Here is a 22,976-nt window from a genome sequence, read left to right as displayed (position 1 = left end):
AGAAAGTTTATTCAAAGGGATAACAACACCAAATTTCCCAAATCTAGAGAAAGGTATCAATATCAAGTACAAGAAGGTTATAGAACACCAAGAATATTTAACCCAAAGACTACTTCAAGGCATTTAATAATTAAACTCTGAAAGTTCAAGGATAAAGAAAAGATCTTAAGAGCAGCAAGAAAAAAGAAACACAACATACAATGGAGCTTCACTAGGAGCAGACTTTTCAGTGGAAAACTTACACTCCAGGGGAGAATAGCATGACATATTTAAAGTGCTGAAGGAAAACAACTTTTACCCTACAATAGTATATCAGGCAAAAAATATCCTTTAAGCACCAAGGAGAAACAAAGACCTTCCCAGACAAACAAAAACTGAGGGATTTCATGAGTGCCAGACCTGTCCTATAAGAAATTCTAAAGGGGGTACTTCATTTACAAAGAAAAGGACATTAATGAGCAATAAGAAATCATGTGAAGGTACAAAACTCATAGGTAATAAGTTCACAGAAAAACACAAAGTACTATAAGAGTGTAATTGTGATGTGTAAACTCTTTTTTATTTTTTATTTTTTTATTATACTTTAAGTTCTAGGGTACATATGCACAACATGCAGGTTTGTTACATAGGTGTGCATGTGCCATGTTGGTTTGCTGCACCTATTAACTCATCATTTACATTAGGTATTTCTCCTAATGCTATCCCTCCCCTAGCTCCCCACCCCCTGACAAGCCCCAGTGTATGTTGTTCCCCATGTGTCCATGCATTCTCATTGTTCAATTCCCACCTATGGGTGAGAACATGTGGTATCTGGTTTTCTCTCCTGGTGATGTTCCCCATGTATACATGCGTTATCATTGTTCAGTTCCCACCTATGGGTGAGAACATGTGGTATCTGGTTTTCTCTCCTTGTGATAGTTTGCTGAGAATGATGGTTTTCAGCTTCATCCATCTTCCTGCAAAAGATACGAACTCATCCTTTTTCATGGCTGCATAGTATTCCATGGTATATATGTGCCACATTTTCTTAATCCAGTCTATCATTGATGAACATTTGGGCTTGTTCCAAGTCTTTGTTATTGTGAAAAGTGCTGCAATAAACATACGTGTGCATGTGTCTTTATGGTAGCATGATTTATAATCCTTTGGGTATATATCCAGTAATGGGATCACTGGGTCAAATGGTATTTCTAGTTCTAGATCCTTGAGGAATTGCCACACTGTCTTCCACAATGGTTGAAATAATTTACACTCCCACCAACAGTGTAAAAGCATTCCTATTTCTCCACATCCTCTCTAACATCTGTTGCTTCCTGACTTTTTAATGATCACCATTCTAACTGGAGTGAGATGGTATCTCATTGTGGTTTTGATTTGCATTTCTCTGATGACCAGTGATGATGAGCATTATTTCATGTGTCTGTTGGTTGCATAAAGGTCTTCTTTTGGGAAGTGTCTGTTCATATCCTTTGCCCATTTTTTGATGGTTTTTTTTTTTTTCTTGTAAATTTATTTAAGTTCCTTATAGATTCTGGATATTAGCCCTTTGTCAGATGGGTAGATTGCAAACATTTTCTCCCATTCTGTAGATTGCCTGCTGACTCTGATGGTAGTTTCTTTTGCTGTGCAGAAGCTCTTTAGTTTAATTAGATCCCATTTGTCTATCTTGGCTTTTGTTGCCATTGCTTTTGGTGTCTTAGTCATGAAGTCTTTGCTCATGTCTGTGTCATGAATGGTATTGCCGAGGTTTTCTTCTAAGGTTCTTATGGTTTTAGGTCTAACATTTAAGTCTTTAATCCATTTTGAATTAATTTTTGTATAAGGTGGAAGGAAGGGATCCAGTTTCAGCTTTCTACATATGGCTAGCCAGTTTTACCAGCACCATTTATTAAATAGGGAATCCTTTCCCCATTTCTTGTTTTTGTCAGGTTTGTCAAAGATCAGATGGTTGTAGATGTGTGGTGTTATTTCTGAGGCCTCTGTTCTGTTCCACTGGTCTATGTATCTGTTTTGGTACCAGTACCACACTGTTTTGGTTACTGTAGCCTTGTAGTGCAGTTTGAAGTCAGGTAGCATGATGCCTCCAGCTTTGTTCTTTTTGCTTAGGATTGTCTTGGCTATGTGGGCTTTTCTGGTTCCACATGAACTTCAGTTTTTTCCAATTCTGTGAAGAAAGTCATTGGTAGCTTGAAGGGGATGGCATTGAATCTATAAATCACCTTGGGCAGTATGGCCATTTTCATGATATTGATTCATCCTATCCATGAGCATGGAATGTTCTTCTATTTGTTTGTGTCCTCTTTTATTTCGTTGAGCAGTGGTTTGTAGTTCTCCTTGAAGAGGTCATTTGCATCCATTGTATGTTGGATTCCTAGGTGTTTTATTCTCTGTGTAGCAATTGGGAATGGGAGTTCACTCATGATTTTGCTCTCTGTTTGTCTGTTATTGGTGTATAGGAATGCTTGTGATTTTTGCACATTGATTTTGTATCTTGAGACTTTGCTGAAGTTGCTTATCAGCTTAAGGAGATTTTGGGCTGAGACAATGGGGTTTTCTAAATATACAATCACGCATCTACAAACAGGGACAATTTGATTTCCTCTTTCCTAACTGAATACACTTTATTTCTTTCTCTTGCCTGGTACCCTGGCCAGAACTTCCAACACTATGTTGAATAGGAGTGGTGAGAGAGGGCATCCTTGTCTTGGGTCGGTTTTCAAAGGGAATGCTTCCAAATTTGCCCATTCATTATGATATTGGCTGTGGGATTGTCATAAATTTTGAGGTACGTTCCATGAATACCTAGTTTATTGAGAGTTTTTTGCATGAAGCGTTGTTGAATTTTGTCGAAGGCCTCTTCTACATCTATTGAGATAATCATATGGTTTTTGTCATTGGTTCTGTTTATGTGATAGATTACGTTTATTGATTTGTATATGTTGAACCAGGCTTGCGTTCCAGGGATGAAGCCGACTTGATCATGCTGAATAAGCTTTTTGATGTGCTGCTGGATTTGGTTTGTCAGTATTTTACTAAGGATTTTCACATCAATGTTCATCATGGATATTGGTCTACAAATCTTTTTTCGTTGTGTCTCTGCCAGGCTTTGGTATCAGGATGATGCTGGCTTCATAAAATGAGTGAGGGAGGATTCCCTCTTTTTCTATTGATTGGAATAGTTTCAGAAGGAATGGTACCAGCTCCTCTTTGTACCTCTGGTAGAATTTGGCTGTGAATGTCTCTAGTCCTGGGCATTTTTTGGTTGGTAGGATATTAATTATTGCCTCAATTTCAGAGCCTGTTATTAGTCTATTCAGAGATTCAACTTCTTCCTGGTTTAGTCTTGGGAGGGTGTATGTGTCCAGGAATTTATCTATTTCTTCTAGATCTTCTAGTTTATTTGCATAGAGGTGTTTTTAGTATTCTTTGATGGTAGTTTGTATTTCTGTGGAATTGGTAGTGATATCCCCTTTATCATTTTTTATTGCATCTATTTGATTCTTCTCTCTTTTCTACTTTATTAGTCTTGCTAGCGGTCTATCAATTTTGTTGATCTTTTCAAAAAGCAGCTCCTGGATTCATTGATTTTTGAAGGGTTTTTGTGTCTCTATCTCCTTCAGTTCTGCTCTGATCTTAGTTATTTCTTGCCTTCTGCTAGCTTTTGAATTTGCTTGCTCTTGCTTCTCTAGTTCTTTAAATTGTGATGTTAGGGTGTCAGTTTTGGATCTTTCCCGCTTCCTTTTGTGGGCATTTAGTACTATAAATTGCCCTCTACATACTGCTTTAGCTGTGTCCCAGAGATTCTGGTACGTTGTATCTTTGTTCTCATTAGTTTCAAAGAACATCTTTATTTCTGCCTTCATTTCGTTATTTACCCAGTAGTCATTCAGGAGCAGGTTGTTCAGTTTCCATGTAGTTGTATGGTTTTGAGTGAGTTTCTTAATCCTAAGTTCTAATTTGATTGCACTGTGGTCTGAGAGACCGTTTGTGTGATTTCTGTTCTTTCACATTTGCCGAGGAGTGCTTTACTTCCAATTATGTGGTCAATTTTAGAAGAAGTGCAGTGTGGTGCTGAGAAGAATGTATATTCTGTTGATCTGTGGTGGAGAGTTCTGTAGATGTCTATTAGGTCTGCTTGGTGCAGAGCGGAGTTCAAGTCCTGGATATCTTTGTTAACCTTCTGTCTCATTGATCTAATATTGACAGTGGTGTGTTAAACTCTCCCACTATTATTTTGTGGGCATCTAAGTTGCTTTGTAGGTCTCTAAGGACTTGCTTTATGAATCTGGGTGTTCCTGTATTGGGTGCATACATATTTAGATAGTTAGCTCTTCTTGTTGAATTGATCCCTTTACCATTATGTAATGCCCTTCTTTGTCTCTTTTGATCTTTGATGGTTTGAAGTCTGTTTTATCAGAGACTAGGATTGCAACCCCTGCTTTTTCTTGCTTTCCATTTGCTTGGTAGGTCTTCCTCCATCCCTTTATTTTGAGCCTGTGTGTCTCTACATGTGAGATGGGTCTCCTGAATACGGCACACTGATGGGTCTTGACTCTTTATCCAATTTGCCAGTCTGTGTCTTTTAATTGGGGCACTTAGCCCATTTACATTTAAGGTTAATATTGTTATATGTGAATTTGGTCCTCTCATTATGATATTAGCTGGTTATTGTACCTGTTAATTAATGCAGTTTCTTCCTAGCATCGGTGGTCTTTACAATTTGGCGTGTTTTTGCAGTGGCTGGTACCGGTTGTTCCTTTCCATGTTTAGTGCTTCCTTCAGGTGCTCTTGTAAGGCAGGCCTGGTGGTGACAAAAATCTCTCAGCATTTGCTTGTCTGGAAAGGACTTTATTTCCCCTTCACTTATGAGGCTTAGTTTGACTGGATATGAAATTCTGGGTTGAAAAATATTTTCATTAAGAATGTTGAATATTCTTTGGGAGGCCGAGACGGGTGGATCACGAGGTCAGGAGATCGAGACCATCCTGGCAAACACAGTGAAACCCCGTCTCTACTAAAAATACAAAAAAAAAAAAAACTAGCCAGGTGAGGTGAAGGCGCCTGTAGTCCCAGCTACTCGGGAGGCTGAGACAGGAGAATGGCGTGAACCCGGGAGGCGGAGCTTGCAGTGAGCTGAGATCTGGCCACTGCACTCCAGCCTGGGTGACAGAGCAAGACTCTCTCTCAAAAAAAAAAAAAAAAAAAAGAATGTTGAATATTAGCCCTCACTCTCTTTTGGCTTGTAGGGTTTCTGCCAAGAGATCCACTGTTAGTCTGATGGGCTTCCCTTTGTGTGTAACCCAACCTTTCTCTCTGGCTGCCCTTAACCTTTTTTCCTTAGTTTCAACCTTGGTGAATCTGACAATTATGTATCTTAGGGTTGCTCTCCTTGAGGAGTATCATTGTGGTGTTCTCTGTATTTCCTAAATTTGAAAGTTGGCCTGCCTTGCTAGTTTGAGGAAATTCTCCTGGATAATACCCTGAAGAGTATTTTCCTACTTGGTTCCATTCTCCACATCACTTTCAGGTACACCAATCAAATGTAGATTTGGTCTTTTCACATAGTCCCATATTTATTGGAGGCTTTGTTCATTCCTTTTCATTCCTTTTCCTCTAATCTTGTCTTCTCACTTTATTTCATTAATTTGATCTTCAATCACTGATATCCTTTCTTCCACTTGATCAAATCAGCTATTGAAGCTTGTGCATGCATCACGAAGTTTTCGTGCCATGGTTTTCAGCTCCATCAGGTCATTTAAGGTCTTCTCTACACTGTTTATTCTAGTTAGCCATTCATCTAACCTTTTTTCAAGGTTTTTAGCTTCCTTGCAATGGATTAGAACATGCTCCTTAAGCTCAGAGAACTCTGTTATTACCAACTTCTGAAGCCTACTTCTGTCAACTCATCAAAGTCATTCTCTGTCCAGCTTGGCTCCATTGCTGGCGAGGAGCTGCAACCCTTTGGAGGAGAAGAAGTGCTCTGGTTTTTAGAATTTTCTGGTTTTCTGCTCTGGTTTCCTCCTATCTTTGTGGTTTTATCCACCTTCGGTCTTTGATATTGGTGCCCTACAGATGGGGTATTGGCATGGATGTCCTTTTTGTTGATGTTGATGCTATTCCTTTCCATTTGTTAGTTTACATTCTAAGAGTCAAGTCCCTGAGCTGCAGGTCTGTTGGAGTTTGCTGGAGGTCCACTTCAGACCTTGTTTGCCTGGGTATCACCAGCAGAGGCTGCAGAACAGCAAATATTGCAGAACAACAAATATTGCTGCCTGATCCTTCCTCTGGAAGCTTTGTCCCAGAGAGGCAGCCGCCTATATGAGGTGTCTGTTGGCCCCTACTGGGAGGCGTCTCCCAGTTAGTCAGGGACCCTCTTGAGGAGGCAGTCTGTCCACTCTCAGAGCTCAAATGCTGTGCTGGGAGAAATGCTGCTGTCTTCAGAGCTGTCAGACAGGGACCTTTAAGTCTGCAGAAGTTTCTGCTGCCTTTTGTTCAGCTATGCCCTGCCCACAGAGGTGGAGTCTATAGAGGCAGTAGGCCTTGCTGAGTTGCGGTGGGCTCTGCCTAGTTCGAGCTTCCCAGCTTTGTCTACCAACTCAAGCCTCAGCAATGGCGGAAGCCCCTCCCCATGCCAGACTGCAGCCTCACAAGTCAATCTCAGGCTGCTGCACTAGCAGTGAGCAAAACTACATGGGCATGGGACCCCCACGAGCGAGGCACGGGAGAGAATCTCCTGGTCGGCTGGTTGCTAAGACAGTGGGAAAAGCACAGTATTTGGGCAGGAGTGTCCCATTTTTCCAGGTACAGTCTGTCATGGCTTCCCTTAGCTAGGAAAGGGAAATCCCCCAACCCTTTGTCCTTCCCAGGTGAGTCAATGCCCCGCCCTGCTTCAGCTTGCCTTCTGTGGGGCTGCACCCACTGTCCAACCAGTCCCAGTGAGATGAACCAATCACATCAGTTGGAAATGCAGAAATCACCCGTCTTCTGTGTCGATCACGCTGGGAGCTACAGACCGAGGCTGTTCCTGTTCAGTCATCTTGGAACAGACCTCTACTCTTATCTCAATTAGAAAGACTAAATGATGTACTAGCCAAAAATAATAACTAAAATAACTTTTCAAGACATAATGCAATAAGATATAAATAAAAACAACAAAAAGTTAAAAAGTGGGGAGATGAAGCTAAGATGTAGAGTTTTATTAGTTTTCCTTTCACTTGTTTGTTTATGCAAACAACATTAAGTTGTCATCAGCTTAAAATAATGGATTATAAGATAGTATTTGCAAGCCTCATGGTAACCTCAAATCAAAAAGCATGCAACAGATACACAAAAAATAAAAAGAAATTAAACTATACTACCAGAGTAAATCGCCTTCATTAATAGGAACACAAAAAGGAAAGAAGGAAGGCCACAAAACAGCCAGAAATACCAAAATGTCAGAAGTAAGTCTCCATTTATCAATAGTAACACTGAATGTAAATGGGCTACACTGTCCAAGGAAAAGAACCAGAGTTGCTGGATGGATTAAAAAAAAAAAAAAAATACAAGGTCCAGTGATCTGTTGCCTGTAAGAAACACACTTCACCTATAAAGACACACATAGACTGTAAATAAAGGGATGCAAAGAAACATTCCATGCCAATGGAAGTCAAGAAAGAGCAGGAGTAGCTATACTTATATCAGAGAAAATAGATTTCAAGACAAAGAAGGTTATATATAATGATAAAGGGGTCAATTCAGCAAGAAGATGTAATAATTTGCAATATATATGCACCTAACACTGGGTCATCCAGATATATAAAGCAAACATCATTAGAGCTAAAGAGAAAAATAGGCCCTAATACAAAAATTGCTGGAGATTTCAACACTCCACTTTCAGCACTGGACAGATCTTCCAGACAGGAAGTCAACAAAGAAACACTGGACTTAATCTTCACTTATTCATTTGTCTTCAATTATTTAGAACAAATAAACCTTATAGATATTTACAGAAAATTATATCCAATGGGTTCAGAATATACATTTTTCTCCTCACCACATGGATCATTCTCAAGGTCATATGTTAGGTCACAAAACAAGTCTTAAAACATTCCAAAAAACTAAAATAATATCAAACATCTTCTCTGACCACAATGAAATAAAACTTCAAGTCAATAACAAGAGGGAAGAGGGAGGTAAGATGGCTGACTAGACACAGCCAGCAGGAACATCTGTCACTGAGGGAATAAGACATTGGGAAGACTGGTGCATTCCTAGCAGATCTTCAGAGGGAAGGCATTGAGAGTGAATGGAAGGAAGACATAGATGCTAGACTAAAGGAAAAAGAAGCTGGAAAACCTGCACAGGGCTACTGCACACTGGGACTCATTCCTGGTCCCCAGTGACTCCTGCGGAAGGGGTGAGTTTAGCAGGCAATTAGCAACCCACCCTCGCCAGGGGCCTCTGGAATCGTGGCAGGAGGAAACCTCATAACCCCCACAGACACTTGTTTTGTAGGGGCAGAACTCCAGCTGGTGCAGATCCCAGAGTTTGGTGTTGGAGCCATGTGTAGCGGAGCACAGCCAGGGACGCCCATCCCCCAAGGCTTGCCTCACTTCTCTAGGAGACTTTAGCCCTAAGGGAACTGTTGGACCTGAACAGCATAGGGTAGTCTTGCCCATGAGACCGGGTTGGTCTACCTGGGCACCTCTTGGTTGGCTTGCCTATCCCGGGTATCCAGCCTGGCGGCACTTGCTTGAATGTAGCCTCAGATGCCCAGATGGGGTGCCTCCTGGGGAAGCAGCAGCATAGCTCCTGTGCTGGCAGACTGCTCCTGACTGGTACAGAGTTCCAGGAGAGCAGACACCAGCCCACCCATGCCCTCCCCCTGCTGCAGCCTCCCTCATGCTGCTTTGCCTGCACACGTTTGCCCATGGCCAACACCTAGATCGCTTTGCTGGCACATGTGTGCATGGGTGGACCTTGCTGTGCACCCCACCCACTCACTTACTATGCTTTCATTGCTGTCGAAGCATTTGCAGGCAAGACTACTGCTAGCCCTATGCCTGCCAGTGCCCTGTCCTTGTGCTGACACTACCATTGGTGTGAAACTGCACATGGTGACCAGCAGACCTACCCCACACCCTGCAAGGCCACTGTCACTCACATGAATGCACGCACACATGGTGTCAGTCCCACACCTGCCAATGCTCTGTCCCTGTGCTGACACTGTCACTGGCACAAAACTATATAGGGAGACCAGCAGACCCGCCCCTACCCTGAGCAGCCACTGCTGTCTGCATGGATGCCTATACAGATGGCACACAGAGTCCCACACCTGCCAACACCCACCTCGTCCTAACATCACCACCAGCATGAATGTGCACACAGACGCCAGTGGGGAATGTTCCCCCCTGTGCCATGCTGCCATCCCCACCACTACGAATACCTGCATGGACACTGGTACCCCTACAATTGCCAGCACCCTGCCATAATCAATGAGTATGCACCCTGCTGCACTGCCACTGCTGCTGGCATGTACAAATCCCACTGCTTTTGCCCTGTGAAGCGCTTTGGCTGGCACCACTCATCAGAGTGCCATGACCAGCAGTCTGGAAATACCTTGGCCCTTGGTGAGCAGGTTTCTCACCTCAAGGGGCCAGAGAACAAAGCCAGGGGCCTGAAACAGGCCCCACAGAATTGGAGCACACAATCCAGAGGTCCTCAGCTGAGCCTTGACCCCCCACAAAATCTTCCAGAAACAAAGCCAGTTGACTGAACCCACCTTATACAACAAGAAAACCCCCAAGGATATCAAATGGGGCAAACGAAAAAAAAAAAAAACATCCAAAGGGCAGTGATATGATTTGGATTTGTGTCCCTGACCAAATCTCATGTCTAACTGTGATCCCCAATGTTGGAGGTAGGGCCTGGTGAAAGGTGATTAGATCATGGGGGTGGTTTCTCAAAAGTGCTTTAGTACCATCCTCTTGGAGCTGTTATCATGATAGTGAGTTCTCATGAGATCTGGTCCTTTAAAAGTATATAGCACCTCCTCCCTCTCCCTCTCTCTCTTATCCTGCTCCAGCCATGTGAAGTGCCAGCTCCCTCTTTGCCTTCTGCCATGATTGTAAGTTTCCTGAGATGGCTGGACACAGTGGCTTATGCCTGCAATCCTAGAACTTTGGGAAGCTGAGGCAAGTGGATCACCTGAGCTCAGGAGTTCGAGACCAGCAGTTCGAGACCAGCATGAGCAACACGGTGAAACCCTGTCTCTACTAAAATACAAAAAAATTAGCTGGGTATGGTGGTGCACACCTGTGGTCCCAGCTACTCAGGAGGCTGAAGTGGGAGGATCACTTGAGCCTGGGAGGTGGAGGTTGTGATAAGCCAAGATGGTGCCACTGCACTCCGGCCTGGGTGACAGATTGAGATCTGTCTCAATTAAAAAAAAAGAAGTTTCCTGTGGCCTCCCCAGAAACCGGGAAGATGTCAGCATCATGCTTCCTGTACAGACTGCAGAACCATGAGCCAATTAAGCCTCTTTTCTTTATAAAAACCCAGTCTCAGATATTTCTTTATAGCAATGCAAGAATGAATAATACAGATAGCAACTTCAAAGACTGAAGAAACATCAGCCCACAAAGATGGGAAAGAACCAGTGCAAAAACTCTGGCAATTCAAAAAGCCAGAGTGTCTTCTTACATCCCAACAACCTCACAAGTTTCCCAGCAATGGTTGTTAACCACACTGAGATGGCTGAAATGACAGAAATAGGAATCAGAATATGGATAGGAACAAAGATAATCCACATACAGGAGAAAGTTGAAACCTGATCCAAAGAATCTAAGGATTACAATAAAATGATACAGGAGCTGATAGACAAAATGGCCATTATAAGAAAGAACTGAACTGATGCAACAGAGCTAAAAAATACACTTTGAGAATTTCATAATGCAATTGCAAGTATTAAGAGTAGAACTGACCATGCTGAGGAAAGAATCTCAGAGGTTGAAGCCTGGCTGTACAAAAGAACTCAGATAAAAATAAAGAAACAATGAAAAAGAATGAACAAAACCTCCAAAAAATATATGACTATGTAAAGAGGCCTAATCTACGAGTCGCTGGTATGCCTAAAAGAGAAGGAAAGAAACCAAGTAACTTGGAAAACATTTCAAGATATCATCCATGAAAATTTCCCCAACCTCACTAGAGAGGCCAACATTCAAATTCAGGAAATGCAGAGAACCCCTGCAAAATACTACATAAGAAGGCCATCCTCAAGACACACAGTCCTCAGATTCTCAAGGTCAAAATGAAAGAAAAAATGTTAAAGTCAGCTATAGTGAAGGGGCAGGTCACCTACAAAGGAAGTCCATTAGGCTAACAGCAGACCTATCAGCAGAAACCCTATAAGCCAGAAGACAATGGGGGCCTATATTCAGCATTATGAAAGAAAAGAATTTTCAACCAAGAATTTCATATCCAGCCAAACCAAGCTTCATAAGCAAAGGAGAAATAAGATCCTTTTCAGACAAACAAATGCTAAGGGAATTTGTTAACACAAGACCTGCCTTACAACAGGTCCTGAAGGGAGTGCTAAATATAGAAAAGAAAGACCATTACCAGCCACTACAAAAAACACACTTAAGTACATAGACAAGTGACACTATAAAGCAACCACACAAACAAGTATGCATAATAACCAGCTAACAACATGATGAAAGGACCAAATCCACACATATCAATACTAGCCTTGAATGTAAACGAGCTAAATACTCCCAATTAAAAGGCACAGAATGGCAAGTTAGATAAAGAAATAAAACCCAACAGTATGCTGTCTTCAAGAGATCCATCTCACATACAATGACACTCACACACTCAAAGTAAAGGGATGAAGAAAAATCTACCAAGCCAATTAAAAAACAAACAAACAAAAATTGAAAAAAAGCAGATGCTGCTATTCTAATTTTAGACAAAACAGACTTTAACCAAGATCAAAAAAAGACAAAGAAGTGTATTACATAATGAAAGAAGGGCATTATGGGGCTCAATTAAACAAGAAGACCTATCTTTCCTAAATATATATGCACGTAACACAGGAGCACTCAGATTCATAAATCAAGTTCTTAGAAACCTATGAAGAAATTTAGAAAACCACAGAATAATAATGGGACATTTAAACACCCACTGACAGTATCAGACAGATTGTCAAAGGAGAAAACTAACAAAGATATTCAGAACCTTAATACAACACTTGACCAAATGGACCTAACAGACATCTACAGAACTCTCTACCCCAGAAAAACAGAATATACATTCTCCTTATATGCACATGGCAAATACTGACCACAAAGTCAGGTACAAAAGAATCTTCAGCAAATTTCAAAAAAAATGAAATCATACCAACCACTCTCTCAGACCACAGGGCAATAAAAATAGAAATAACTGCTAAGAAAATTGCTCAAAAAAATACAACTATTTAACTAATTTATACTCCCACCAATAGTGTAATAGCATTAAAGATAGTGTGGCAATTCCTCAAGGATCTAGAATCAGAACTGCTATTTGACCCAGCAATCCCATTACTGGGTATATACCCAAAGGATTATAAATCATTCTACTATAAAGACACATGCACATGTATGTTTATTGCAGCACTGTTCACAATAGCAAAGACTTGGAACCAACCCAAATGCCCATCAATGATAGACTGGATTAAGAAAATGTGGCACATATACACCATGGAATATTATGCAGCCATAATAAAGGACAAGTTCATGTTCTTTGCAGGGACATGGAGGAAGCTGGAAACCATTATTCTCAGCAAACTAACACAGGAACAGAAAACCAAACACCACATGTTCTCATTTATAAGTGGGAGGTGAACAATGAGAACACATGGATACAGGGAGGGGAACATCACACACCGGGGCCTGTTGGGGGTGGGGGCTAGGGGAGGAATAGCATTAGGATAAATGCCTAATGTAGATGAAGGGTTGATATGTGCAGCAAACTACTATGTGTATACCTATGTAACAAACCTGCATGTTCTGTACATGTATCCCAGAACTTAAACTATAATTTTTAAAAAAGTGAAAACAAAAACATATGATTAAATGGAAATTTTAAAAACCTGCTCCTGAATGACTTCTGGGTAAATAATGAAATTAAGGCACAAATCAATAACTTTTTTGAAACTAATGAGGAAAAAGATACAACATACCAGACTCTCTGGGACACAGCCAAAGCAATGTAAGAGGGAAGTTTATAGCACTAAATGCTCACATCAAAAAGTCAGAAATAAATTTTTTAAAAAAAGTCAGAAATATCTCAAATTAACAACCAATATCACAACTAGGGGAACTCGAAAAACAAGAGAAAAACCCAAAGCTAACAGAAGACAATAAATAATCAAAATCAGACTAAAGGAAACTAAGATGAAAAAAACCATACAAAAGATCAATGAATCAGGGGCTACTTCTCTAAAAGAATTAATCTGATAGACCACTAGCTAGATTAATAAAGAAAACAAAGAGAAGAGCCGAATAAACACGATTAGAAATAACAAAGGAGACATTACCACTGACCCCACAGAAATACAAAAAACCCTCAGAGACTATTATAAACACCTCTATGCACACAAGCTAGAACACCTAGAAGAAAGGGATAAACACACAGACCAATAGCGAAACAAAACAGAGAGACAAGACATAACCAGATCTTTGACAAATCTACCAAAAGAAGCAATGGGGAAAGGACCCCCTATTCAATAAATGGTGCTGGGATAACTGGCCAGCCATATGCAGAAGACTGAAACTGGAGACCCCTTCCTTACACCATAAACAAAATTAACTCAAGATGGACTAAAGACTTATATCTAAGAGTCAAAACTATCAAAACCCTGGAAAATAACCTACGAAATACCACTCTGGACAAAGAACATGGCAATGACTTCATAACAATGATGCCAAAAGAAATTGCAACAAGAGCAAAAATGACAAATGGGACCTAATTAACCTAAAGAGCTTCTGCATAGCAAAAGAAACTATCAACAGAATAAACAATCTATAGAATGGGAGAAAATATTTGCTAACTATGCATCCGACAAAGGTCTAATATCAGAATCTGTAAGGAATTTAAAGAAATTTATAAGCAAAAACCAATCCATTAAAAAGTGGGCAAAGGACATGAACAGACACTCTTCAAAAGAAGACATACACACAACAGACAAACATGCAAAAATGCTCAACATCACTATCATTAGAGAAATGCAAATCAAAACCACAATGATACCATCTCATACAAGTCAGAATGACTATGATTATTATTTTTATTATACTTTAAGTTCTAGGGTACATGTGCACAACGTGCAAGTTTGTTACACATGTATACATGTGCCATGTTGGTGTGCTGCACCCATTAACTCGTCATTTACATTAGGTATATCTCCTAATGCTATCCCTCCCCACTCCCCCCTCCCAATAGGCCCCCATGTGTGATGTGCCCCTTCCTGTGTCCAAGTGATCTCATTGTTAAATTCCCACCTATGAGTGAGAACATGCGGTGTTCGGTTTTCTATTCTTGCAACATTTTGCTGAGAATGATGGTTTCCAGCTGCATCCATGTCCCTACAAAGGACATGAACTCATCCTTTTTATGGCTGCATAGTATTCCATGGTGTATATGTGCCACATTTTCTTAATCCAGTCTGTCATTGATGGACATTTGGGTTGATTCCAAGTCTTTGCTATTGTGAATAGTGCTGCAATAAACATACATGTGCATGTGTCTTTAGAGCAGCATGATTTATAATCCTTTGGGTATATACTCAGTAATGAGATGGCTGGGTCAAATGGTATTTCTAGTTCTAGATCCTTGAGGAATCGCCACACTGTTTTCCACAATGGTTGAACTAGTTTACAGTCTCACCAACAGTGTAAAAGTGTTCCTATTTCTCCACATCCTCTCCAGCACCTGTTGTTTCCTGATTTTTTAATGACTGTCATTCTAACTGGTGTGAGATGGTATCTCATTGTGGTTTTGATTTGCATTTCTCTGATGGCAACTGATGATGAGCATTTTTTCATGTGTCTGTTGGCTGTATGAATGTCTTCTTTTGAGAAGTGTCTGTTCATATCCTTTGTCCATTTTTTGATGGGGTTGTTTGTTTTTTTCTTGTATATTTGTTTGAGTTCTTTGTAGGTTCTGGATATTAGCCCTTTGTCAGATGAGTAGATTGCAAAAATTTTCTCCCACTCTGTATGTTGCCTGTTCATCCTGAAGGTAGTTTCTTTTGCTGTGCAGAAGCTCTTTAGTTTAATTAGATCCCATTTGTCAACTGTGGCTTTTGTTGCTGTTGCTTTTGGTGTTTTAGACATGAAGTCCTTGCCCATCCCTATGTCCTGAATGGGATAGCCTAGGTTTTCTTCTAGGGTTTCTATGGTTTTAGGTCTAACATTTAAGTCTCTAATCCATCTTGAATTAATTTTTGTATAAGGAGTAAGGAAAGGATCCATTTGCAGCTTTTTACTTATGGCTAGCCAATTTTCCCAGCACCATTTATTAAATAGGGAATCTTTTCCCCATTTCTTGTTTTTGTCCTGTTTGTCAAAGATCAGATGGCTGCAGATGTGTGGTATTATTTCTGAGGGCTCTGTTCTGTTCTGTTCCATTGGTCTATATCTCTGTTTTGGTACCAGTACCATGCTGTTTTGGTTACTGTAGGCTTGTAGTATAGTTTGAAGCCAGGTAGCGTGATGCCTCCAGCTTTGTTCTTTTGGCTTAGGATTGTCTTGGCAATGCAGGGTCTTTGTTGGTTCCATATGAACTTTAAAGCAGTTTTTTCCAATTCTGTGAAGAAAGTCATTGGTAGCTTAATGGGGATGGCATTGAATCTATAAATCACCTTGGGCAGTATGGCCATTTTCACAATATTGATTCTTCCTATCCATGAGGATGGTATGTTCTTCCATTTGTTTGTGTCCTCTTTGATTTCACTGAGCAGTGGTTTGTAGTTCTCCTTGAAGAGGTCCTTTACATCCCTTGTAAGTTGGACTCCTAGGTGTTTTATTCTGTTTGAAGCTATTGTGAATGGGAGTTCATTCATGATTTGGCTCTCTGTTTGTCTGTTACTGGTCCCAAGACTAAACCAGGAAGAAATTGAATCCCTGAATAGACCAATAGCAGGCTCTGAAATTGAGGCAATAATTAATAGCCTACCAACCAAAGAAAAGTCCAGGACCAGACAGATTCACAGCTGAATTCTACCAGAGGTACAAGGAGGAGCTGGTACCATTCCTTCTGAAACTATTCCCATCAATAGAAAAAGAGGGAATCCTCCCTAACTCATTTTATGAGGCCAACATCATCCTGATACCAAAGCCTGGCAGAGACACAACAAAAAAAGAGAATTTTAGACCAATATCCCTGATGAACATTCATGTGAAAATCCTCAATAAAATACTGGCAAACCGAATCCAGCAGCCCATCAAAAAGCTTATCCACCATGATCAAGTGGGCTTCATCCCTGGGATGCAAGGTTGGTTCAACATATGCAAATCAATAGACATAATCCAACATATAAACAGAACCAAAGACAAAAACCACATGATTATCTCAATAGATGCAGAAAAGGCCTTTGACAAAATTCAACAGCCCTTCATGCTAAAAACGCTCAATAAATTCGGTATTGGTGGAATGTATCTCAAAATAATAAGAGCTATTTATGACAAATCCACAGCCAATATCATACTGAATGGGCAAAAACTGGAAGCATTCCCTTTGAAAACTGGCACAAGACCAGGATGCCCTCTCTCACCACTCCTATTCAACATAGTATTGGAAGTTCTGGCTAGGGCAATCAGGCAAGAGAAAGAAATAAAGGGTATTCAGTTAGGAAAAGAAGAAGTCAAATTGTCCCTGTTTGCAGATGACATGATTGTATATTTGGAAAACCCCATCGTCTCAGCCCAAAATCTCCCTAAACTGATAAGCAACTTCAGCAAAGTCTCAGGATACAAAATCAATGTGCAAAAATCAGAATGACTATTACTAAAAAGTAAAAAAAAAAAAAAACCAACAGATACTGACAAAGTTGCAGAGAAAACAGAATGCTTATATACTGTTAGTGGGAGTGTAAATTATTTCAAACATTGTGGAAAGCAGTGTGGGTAATTCCTCAAACAGCTAAAAACAGAACTACCATTTGACCCAGAAATTCCATTATTAGGTATTTACCCAAAGGAATATAATTTATTCTACCATAAAGACACATACAAGCATATATTTATCATAGCACTATTCACAATAGCAACGACATGGAATCAACCTAAATGTTCATCAATGGTAGACTGGAGAAAAAAATGTGGTACGTATACACCATGGAATGCTACGCAGCCATACAAAAGAATATATCCTCAGCAGCAACACAGATATATCTGGAGGCCATTATCCTAAGCAAACTAATACAGGAACAGAAAACCAAATACTGCACAGTCTCACTTATAAGTGGGACCTAAACATTGGGTATATATGGACAGAAAGAAGGAACAACAGACACTGGGGCCTACTTGAGGGTGAGAGGAGGGTGACTATTGAAAAAATACCTATCAGGTACTATGCTTATTACATAGATGATGAAATAATCTGCTCACCAAACCACCGTGATGCACAATTTAGCTATGTAACAAATGAGATACGTGTATACCTGAATCTAAAATAAAAGATAAAAAATAATGAGGAATTTTAGAAACTAACAAACACATGAAAATTAAACAATATGCTCCTGAATGACTAGTGAGTCAATGAAGAATTAAGACGGAAACTGAAAATATTCTTGAAACAAATCATAATGGAAATACAACGTACCAAAACCTATGGGATACAGTGAAAGCAGTACTAACAGGGAAATTTACAGTTATAAATGCTTACATCAAAAATAATAAAAACATCAAATAAACAACCTAACAATGCATCTTAAAGAACTAAAAAAGAGCAAACCAAACCCAAAATTAGTAGAAGAAATAAAAAAGGTCAGAGCAGGAACAAATGAATTTGAAAACAATACAAAAAAGCAATGAAACAAAAAATTGGTTTCTTGTAAAAAAAACTGACAAACCTGTAGCCAGACTAAGAAACAAGAGAGAAAACCCAATTAAACAAAGTCAGAGATTAAAAGGGAGACGTTACAACTGATACCGCAGACATTCAAAGGATCATTAGTATCTACTATGAGCAACTACCTCCAGTAGACATAAGCAATCTAGTGTGACTGAACCATGAAGCAATCCAAAATCTTGGGCTGGGCAGGTGGCTTACGCCTGTAATCCTAGCACTTTGGGAGGATGAGGTGGGCGGATCACGAAGTCAGGAGTTTGAGACCAGCTTGACCAACATGGTGAAACCTTGTCTCTACTAAAAATACAAAAATTAGCCGGATGTGGTGGCATGCGACTGTAATCTCAGCTTCTCAGGAGGCTGAGGCAAGAGAATCACTTGAATCCGGGAGTCAGAGGTTGCAGTGAGCCGAGATTGAGCCACTGCACTCCAGCCTGGGCAACAGAGTGAGACTCTGTCTCAAAATAAATAAATAAATAAAATAAATCCAAAACCTGAACAGGACAATAAAAGTAACAAGATTGAAGCTATAATAAAAAGTCTCCTGGTAAAGAAAAGTCCAGGACCTAGTGGCTTCACTGTTGAACTCTACCAAATATTTAAAGAAGACCTAATACTAATCCTACTCAAACTGTTCCAAAATATAGAGGATGAGGGAGTACTGCCAAACTCATTCAATGCAATCAGTATTACCCTGATATGAACACCAAACAAAGACATATCAAAAAAAGAAAACTATAGGCCAATGTCTCTGATGAATATTGATGTAAAATTCCTCAACAAAATAAATTCAAACTGAATTCAACAACTTATTAAACAGATCATTCTTCAAGACCAAGTGGGATTTACCCCAAGGATGCAAGGATGATTCAACATATGCAAATCAATCAATATGATATATCATATCAACAGAATAAAGGAAAAAACCATATGCTCATTCAAATTATGCTAGAAAATCATGTGATAAAATTCAACATCCCTTCAAGATAAAAATTCTCAAAACACTAGGTACAGAAGGAACATACCTCAATATAATAAAAGCCAATATATGACAGACCTACAGCTAGTATCATACTAAATGGGGAAAAACTGAAAGCCTTTCTTTGTAAATCTGGAATAAGACACGATGCTCACTTTCACCATTATTATTCAACATAGTATTGGAAGTCTTAGCTAGAGCAGTCAGACAAGAGAAAGAAATAAAGGGCATCCAAATTGTAAAGGAAGAAGTCAAATTATCTTTGTTTGCAGATGACATGATCTTATAATTAAAAGAAAAACTAAAGATTCCATCAAAAAACTAGTAGATCTGATATATAAATTAGGAAAGTTACTGATACGAAATCAACATACAAAAATCAGTGGCATTTTAATATGCCAACTGTGAACAATCCGAAAAAGAAATCAAGAAAGTAATACCATTTACAAGAGCAACAAATAAACTAAAATATCTAGGGCTTAATCAAAAATCTGAAAGATCTCTACAATGAAAACTATGAAACACTGACACAAGAAATTGAAGAAGACAGCAAAAAATTGGAAAGATATTCCATGTTCATGGACTGAAAGAATCAATATTGTTAATATGGCCACACAACCCAAAGTAATCTTTAGGTTTAATGCAATCCCTATCAAAATACCAACGAAATTCTTCCCACAAATAAAACAAAGTACTAAAATTTATATGGAACACAAAAGACCTAGAATAGTCAAAGCTATCCTGAGCAAAAATAACAAAACTGAGAAATCACATTACTTGACTTTAAATTATACTATGGCACTACAGTAACCCAAACAGCATGGTACTGACATAAAAAACAGACACATAGACCAAGGAATCAGAAAAGGGAACCCATAGATAAATCTGTACATCTACACTGAACTCATTTTTTTTACAAAGGTGCCAAGGACATTCTTTGGGGAAGGGCCAGTTTCTTTAATATGGTGCTTGGAAAACTGGATAGCTACATGGAAAAGAATGAAACTAGACCCTTGTCTGTTGCCATATGAAAAATCAAATTAAAATGGATTAAAAAGTTTAAGACCTCAAACTATGAAACTACTACAAAAAAAAACATTGGGGAAAGTCTCTAGGACATTGGGCTGGGCAATGATATCTTGAGTAATACCCCGCAAACACAGGCAACCAAAGCAAAATGACAAATGAGATTATATCAAATTAAAATGCTTCTGCACAGCAAAGGAAACCATCAATAAAGTGAAGAGACAACCCATAGAATGGGGGAAAATACTTGCAAACTACTTTACCTAATTAGGGATTAATAACCAGAATATATAAGGAGCTCACACAACTCTACAGGAAAAACAAAAATCTAATAATTCAATTAAAAATGAGCAAAAGACCTAAACAGACATTTCTTAAAAGAAGACATACAAGTGGCAAACAGGTATATGAAAAGGTGCTCAACATCATTGATCATCAGAGAAATGCAAATCAAAACTACAATGTCATATCATCTTACCCCAGTTAAAATGGCTTTTATCCAAAAGTCAGGCAATAACAGATGATGGTGAGGATGTGGAGAAAAGGGAACCCTTGTATACTGTTGGTGGGAATGTAAATTAATATAACCACTATGGATAACTGTTGGGAGGTTCTTCAAAAACATAAAAACAGAGATATCATATGATCCAGCGATCCTACTGCTGAGTATATATGCAAACGAAAGGAAATCAGTATATCAGAGAGGTATCTGCACTCCCACATTTGTTTCAGCACTATTCACAACAGCCAAGATTTGGAAACAACCTAAGTGTCCATCAACAGATGAATGGATAAAGAAAATGTGGTACATAAACACAATGGAGTACTATTCAGCCATAAAAAAGAATGAGATCTTGTCATTTACAATAACATGACTGAAACTGAAGGTCATTATGATAAGTGAAATAAACCGGCACAGAAGGACAAACATCGCTTGTTCTCACATATTTGTGGGATCTAAAATCAAAACAATTGAACTCATGGAGACAGAGAATAGAAGGATGGTTACCAGAGGCTGGGAAGGATAGTTGGGGAGGGGGAGTGGTTTGTAGGGAAGGTGGGGATGGTTAACGGGTACAAAAATATAGTTAGAAAGAATGAATAAGACCTAGTATTTGCTAGCACAACAGGATGACTGTAGTCAAAAATAATTTAATTATACATTTAAAAATAACTAAGAGTATAACTGTATTATTTGTAACACAAAGGATAAATGCTTGAGGGCATGCATACCCTACTTACCCTGATATGATTATTATGCATTGCATACCTGTATTAAAATATCTCATGTAAGCCATAAACATATATACCATCTACGTATCCATGAATGTTAATAAAATAATTTTAAAAAGAAATGTGTAAAGAAATCTCTAGAGTCAGAAGTGGCTTATTTAATTTTAAATTTTAAGTTACCATATAAAAGTAAGGATACAAAAACATACAGAATTCAAGAATCCCTATTCTGCCCTACCACCAAGCTTTGTAAATATTTTCCACAGCTAAAGCGACACTTTTTATTGGGCAAAACCTAGGTAAAATCATGGTTGTTTTTGGTACACTTACCACTTGCTTTTTAATTAGTGCTCATCTGTTATTCACACATTCCCTTATTCTTTGATATGTAAAACAAATCCTTCTTCCAATGCTAACCCTCCGGGGTAGAAGGTATTGCTCCTTCCAAGGATTTTGTGCTTTTACAAGATTGGTTTTCATCACTAGACTAATTTTGCTTAGAACAGAAAGTATATTAATTGTTTTATACATACAGTTCCTAACTTAATGTGTGGCATTTAGTAAATGCTCATTAAGATAACTTCTTAAAATGAAGATTATGCAAATATATATTCATACAAACATTTACAACCATCAACAGCAAAATCAGCAATTCTTCAAGTTTTCTCTCAAATGGATGCTATAAAACTTGATTCAGGAAACACAGAAAAATCTGAGATACAGCAGAGGTTAATAAGGATGTAAATGTCTTGCTAAATTTATCCTAATTGTAAACTACATAAGGGTTAATAATGCAAGACTCTTTACTGATCCCTTTATTTTTCAATCATGATGCATAACTACAATATATGTTTACTTATTGTTCTCTCCTACAACTGAAATCTACAAGGGGAGGAAAAGTGTATCACTTCCACTAGTATACATAACAATGTCTAGTATGGAGTTCATATTCATTAAATGTTTATTAAATGAATAAATGATTGATGCTGTGGAGATAGTTAAGACCCACTTTCTGATCCCACATATCTTCATTTCTTAAATACAACCAAGCTAAAAAGTATTCAGTTCACTGGGTTACTAACTTTGTTAATAATACATGTTGCAGGTAGCAAAAATAAATACAGAATCATGTATTTTAACAGAAGTATTGCAATTACTACAGAAAATAATTAGTTTCATACCTGATTCTGAATTTGAAGCACACTTTGCTTTTGGAGACACATTTTGATTTGCTACTGTCATCCCTCTATAACAAGAACAAACTAGTTAGTGGTATTTTCAAAATCTTTCAGTAACTTTCAAAAATCCTCAAATAATATTTAAAATAAAGATATTTATTTGTGATTATCCTGTGGGAAAATATACAGTTGCTGAGAAAAAATGTTACAGTATTTATATGAGCAAATAGGTTAATAAAAAAGGCAACATATTTATACATATATGAGTGTGAAGCAATATGTGTAGAGGACAGGGCATAGTGTTTAGAATAAGACAGACCCTGCTTTAAACCCCAGTTCCACTACTCACACTTGAGTGGCCTTTGGAAAGCTACTTAGCCTGTCTTGAGTCTTTATTATCTCATTTATGCAAAAGGGATAGCAATCCTGTTTCCTAACATTCTTATGGAAAGAAATTTAAGACA

General features: G+C 38.8%; 1 protein-coding gene across 1 annotated transcript in view; it reads right to left on the bottom strand.

Moving 5' to 3' along the window:
- MEIKIN (meiotic kinetochore factor) overlaps nucleotides 1-22,976 on the bottom strand; it is a 135,776-nt gene that overhangs the window by 78,304 nt on the left and 34,496 nt on the right. The window contains exon 8 of the mRNA XM_023196731.2: nucleotides 22,516-22,580. Within this exon, the coding sequence (XP_023052499.1) occupies nucleotides 22,516-22,580 (65 nt within the window). The remainder of the gene's footprint in view (nucleotides 1-22,515; nucleotides 22,581-22,976) is intronic.

The sequence above is a fragment of the Piliocolobus tephrosceles genome, chromosome 4 (assembly GCF_002776525.5).
Source record: "Piliocolobus tephrosceles isolate RC106 chromosome 4, ASM277652v3, whole genome shotgun sequence".
Taxonomy (NCBI): domain Eukaryota; kingdom Metazoa; phylum Chordata; class Mammalia; order Primates; family Cercopithecidae; genus Piliocolobus; species Piliocolobus tephrosceles.
Note: the sequence above shows the minus strand (reverse complement) of the source record. Positions and strands in the feature narration are given on the sequence as shown.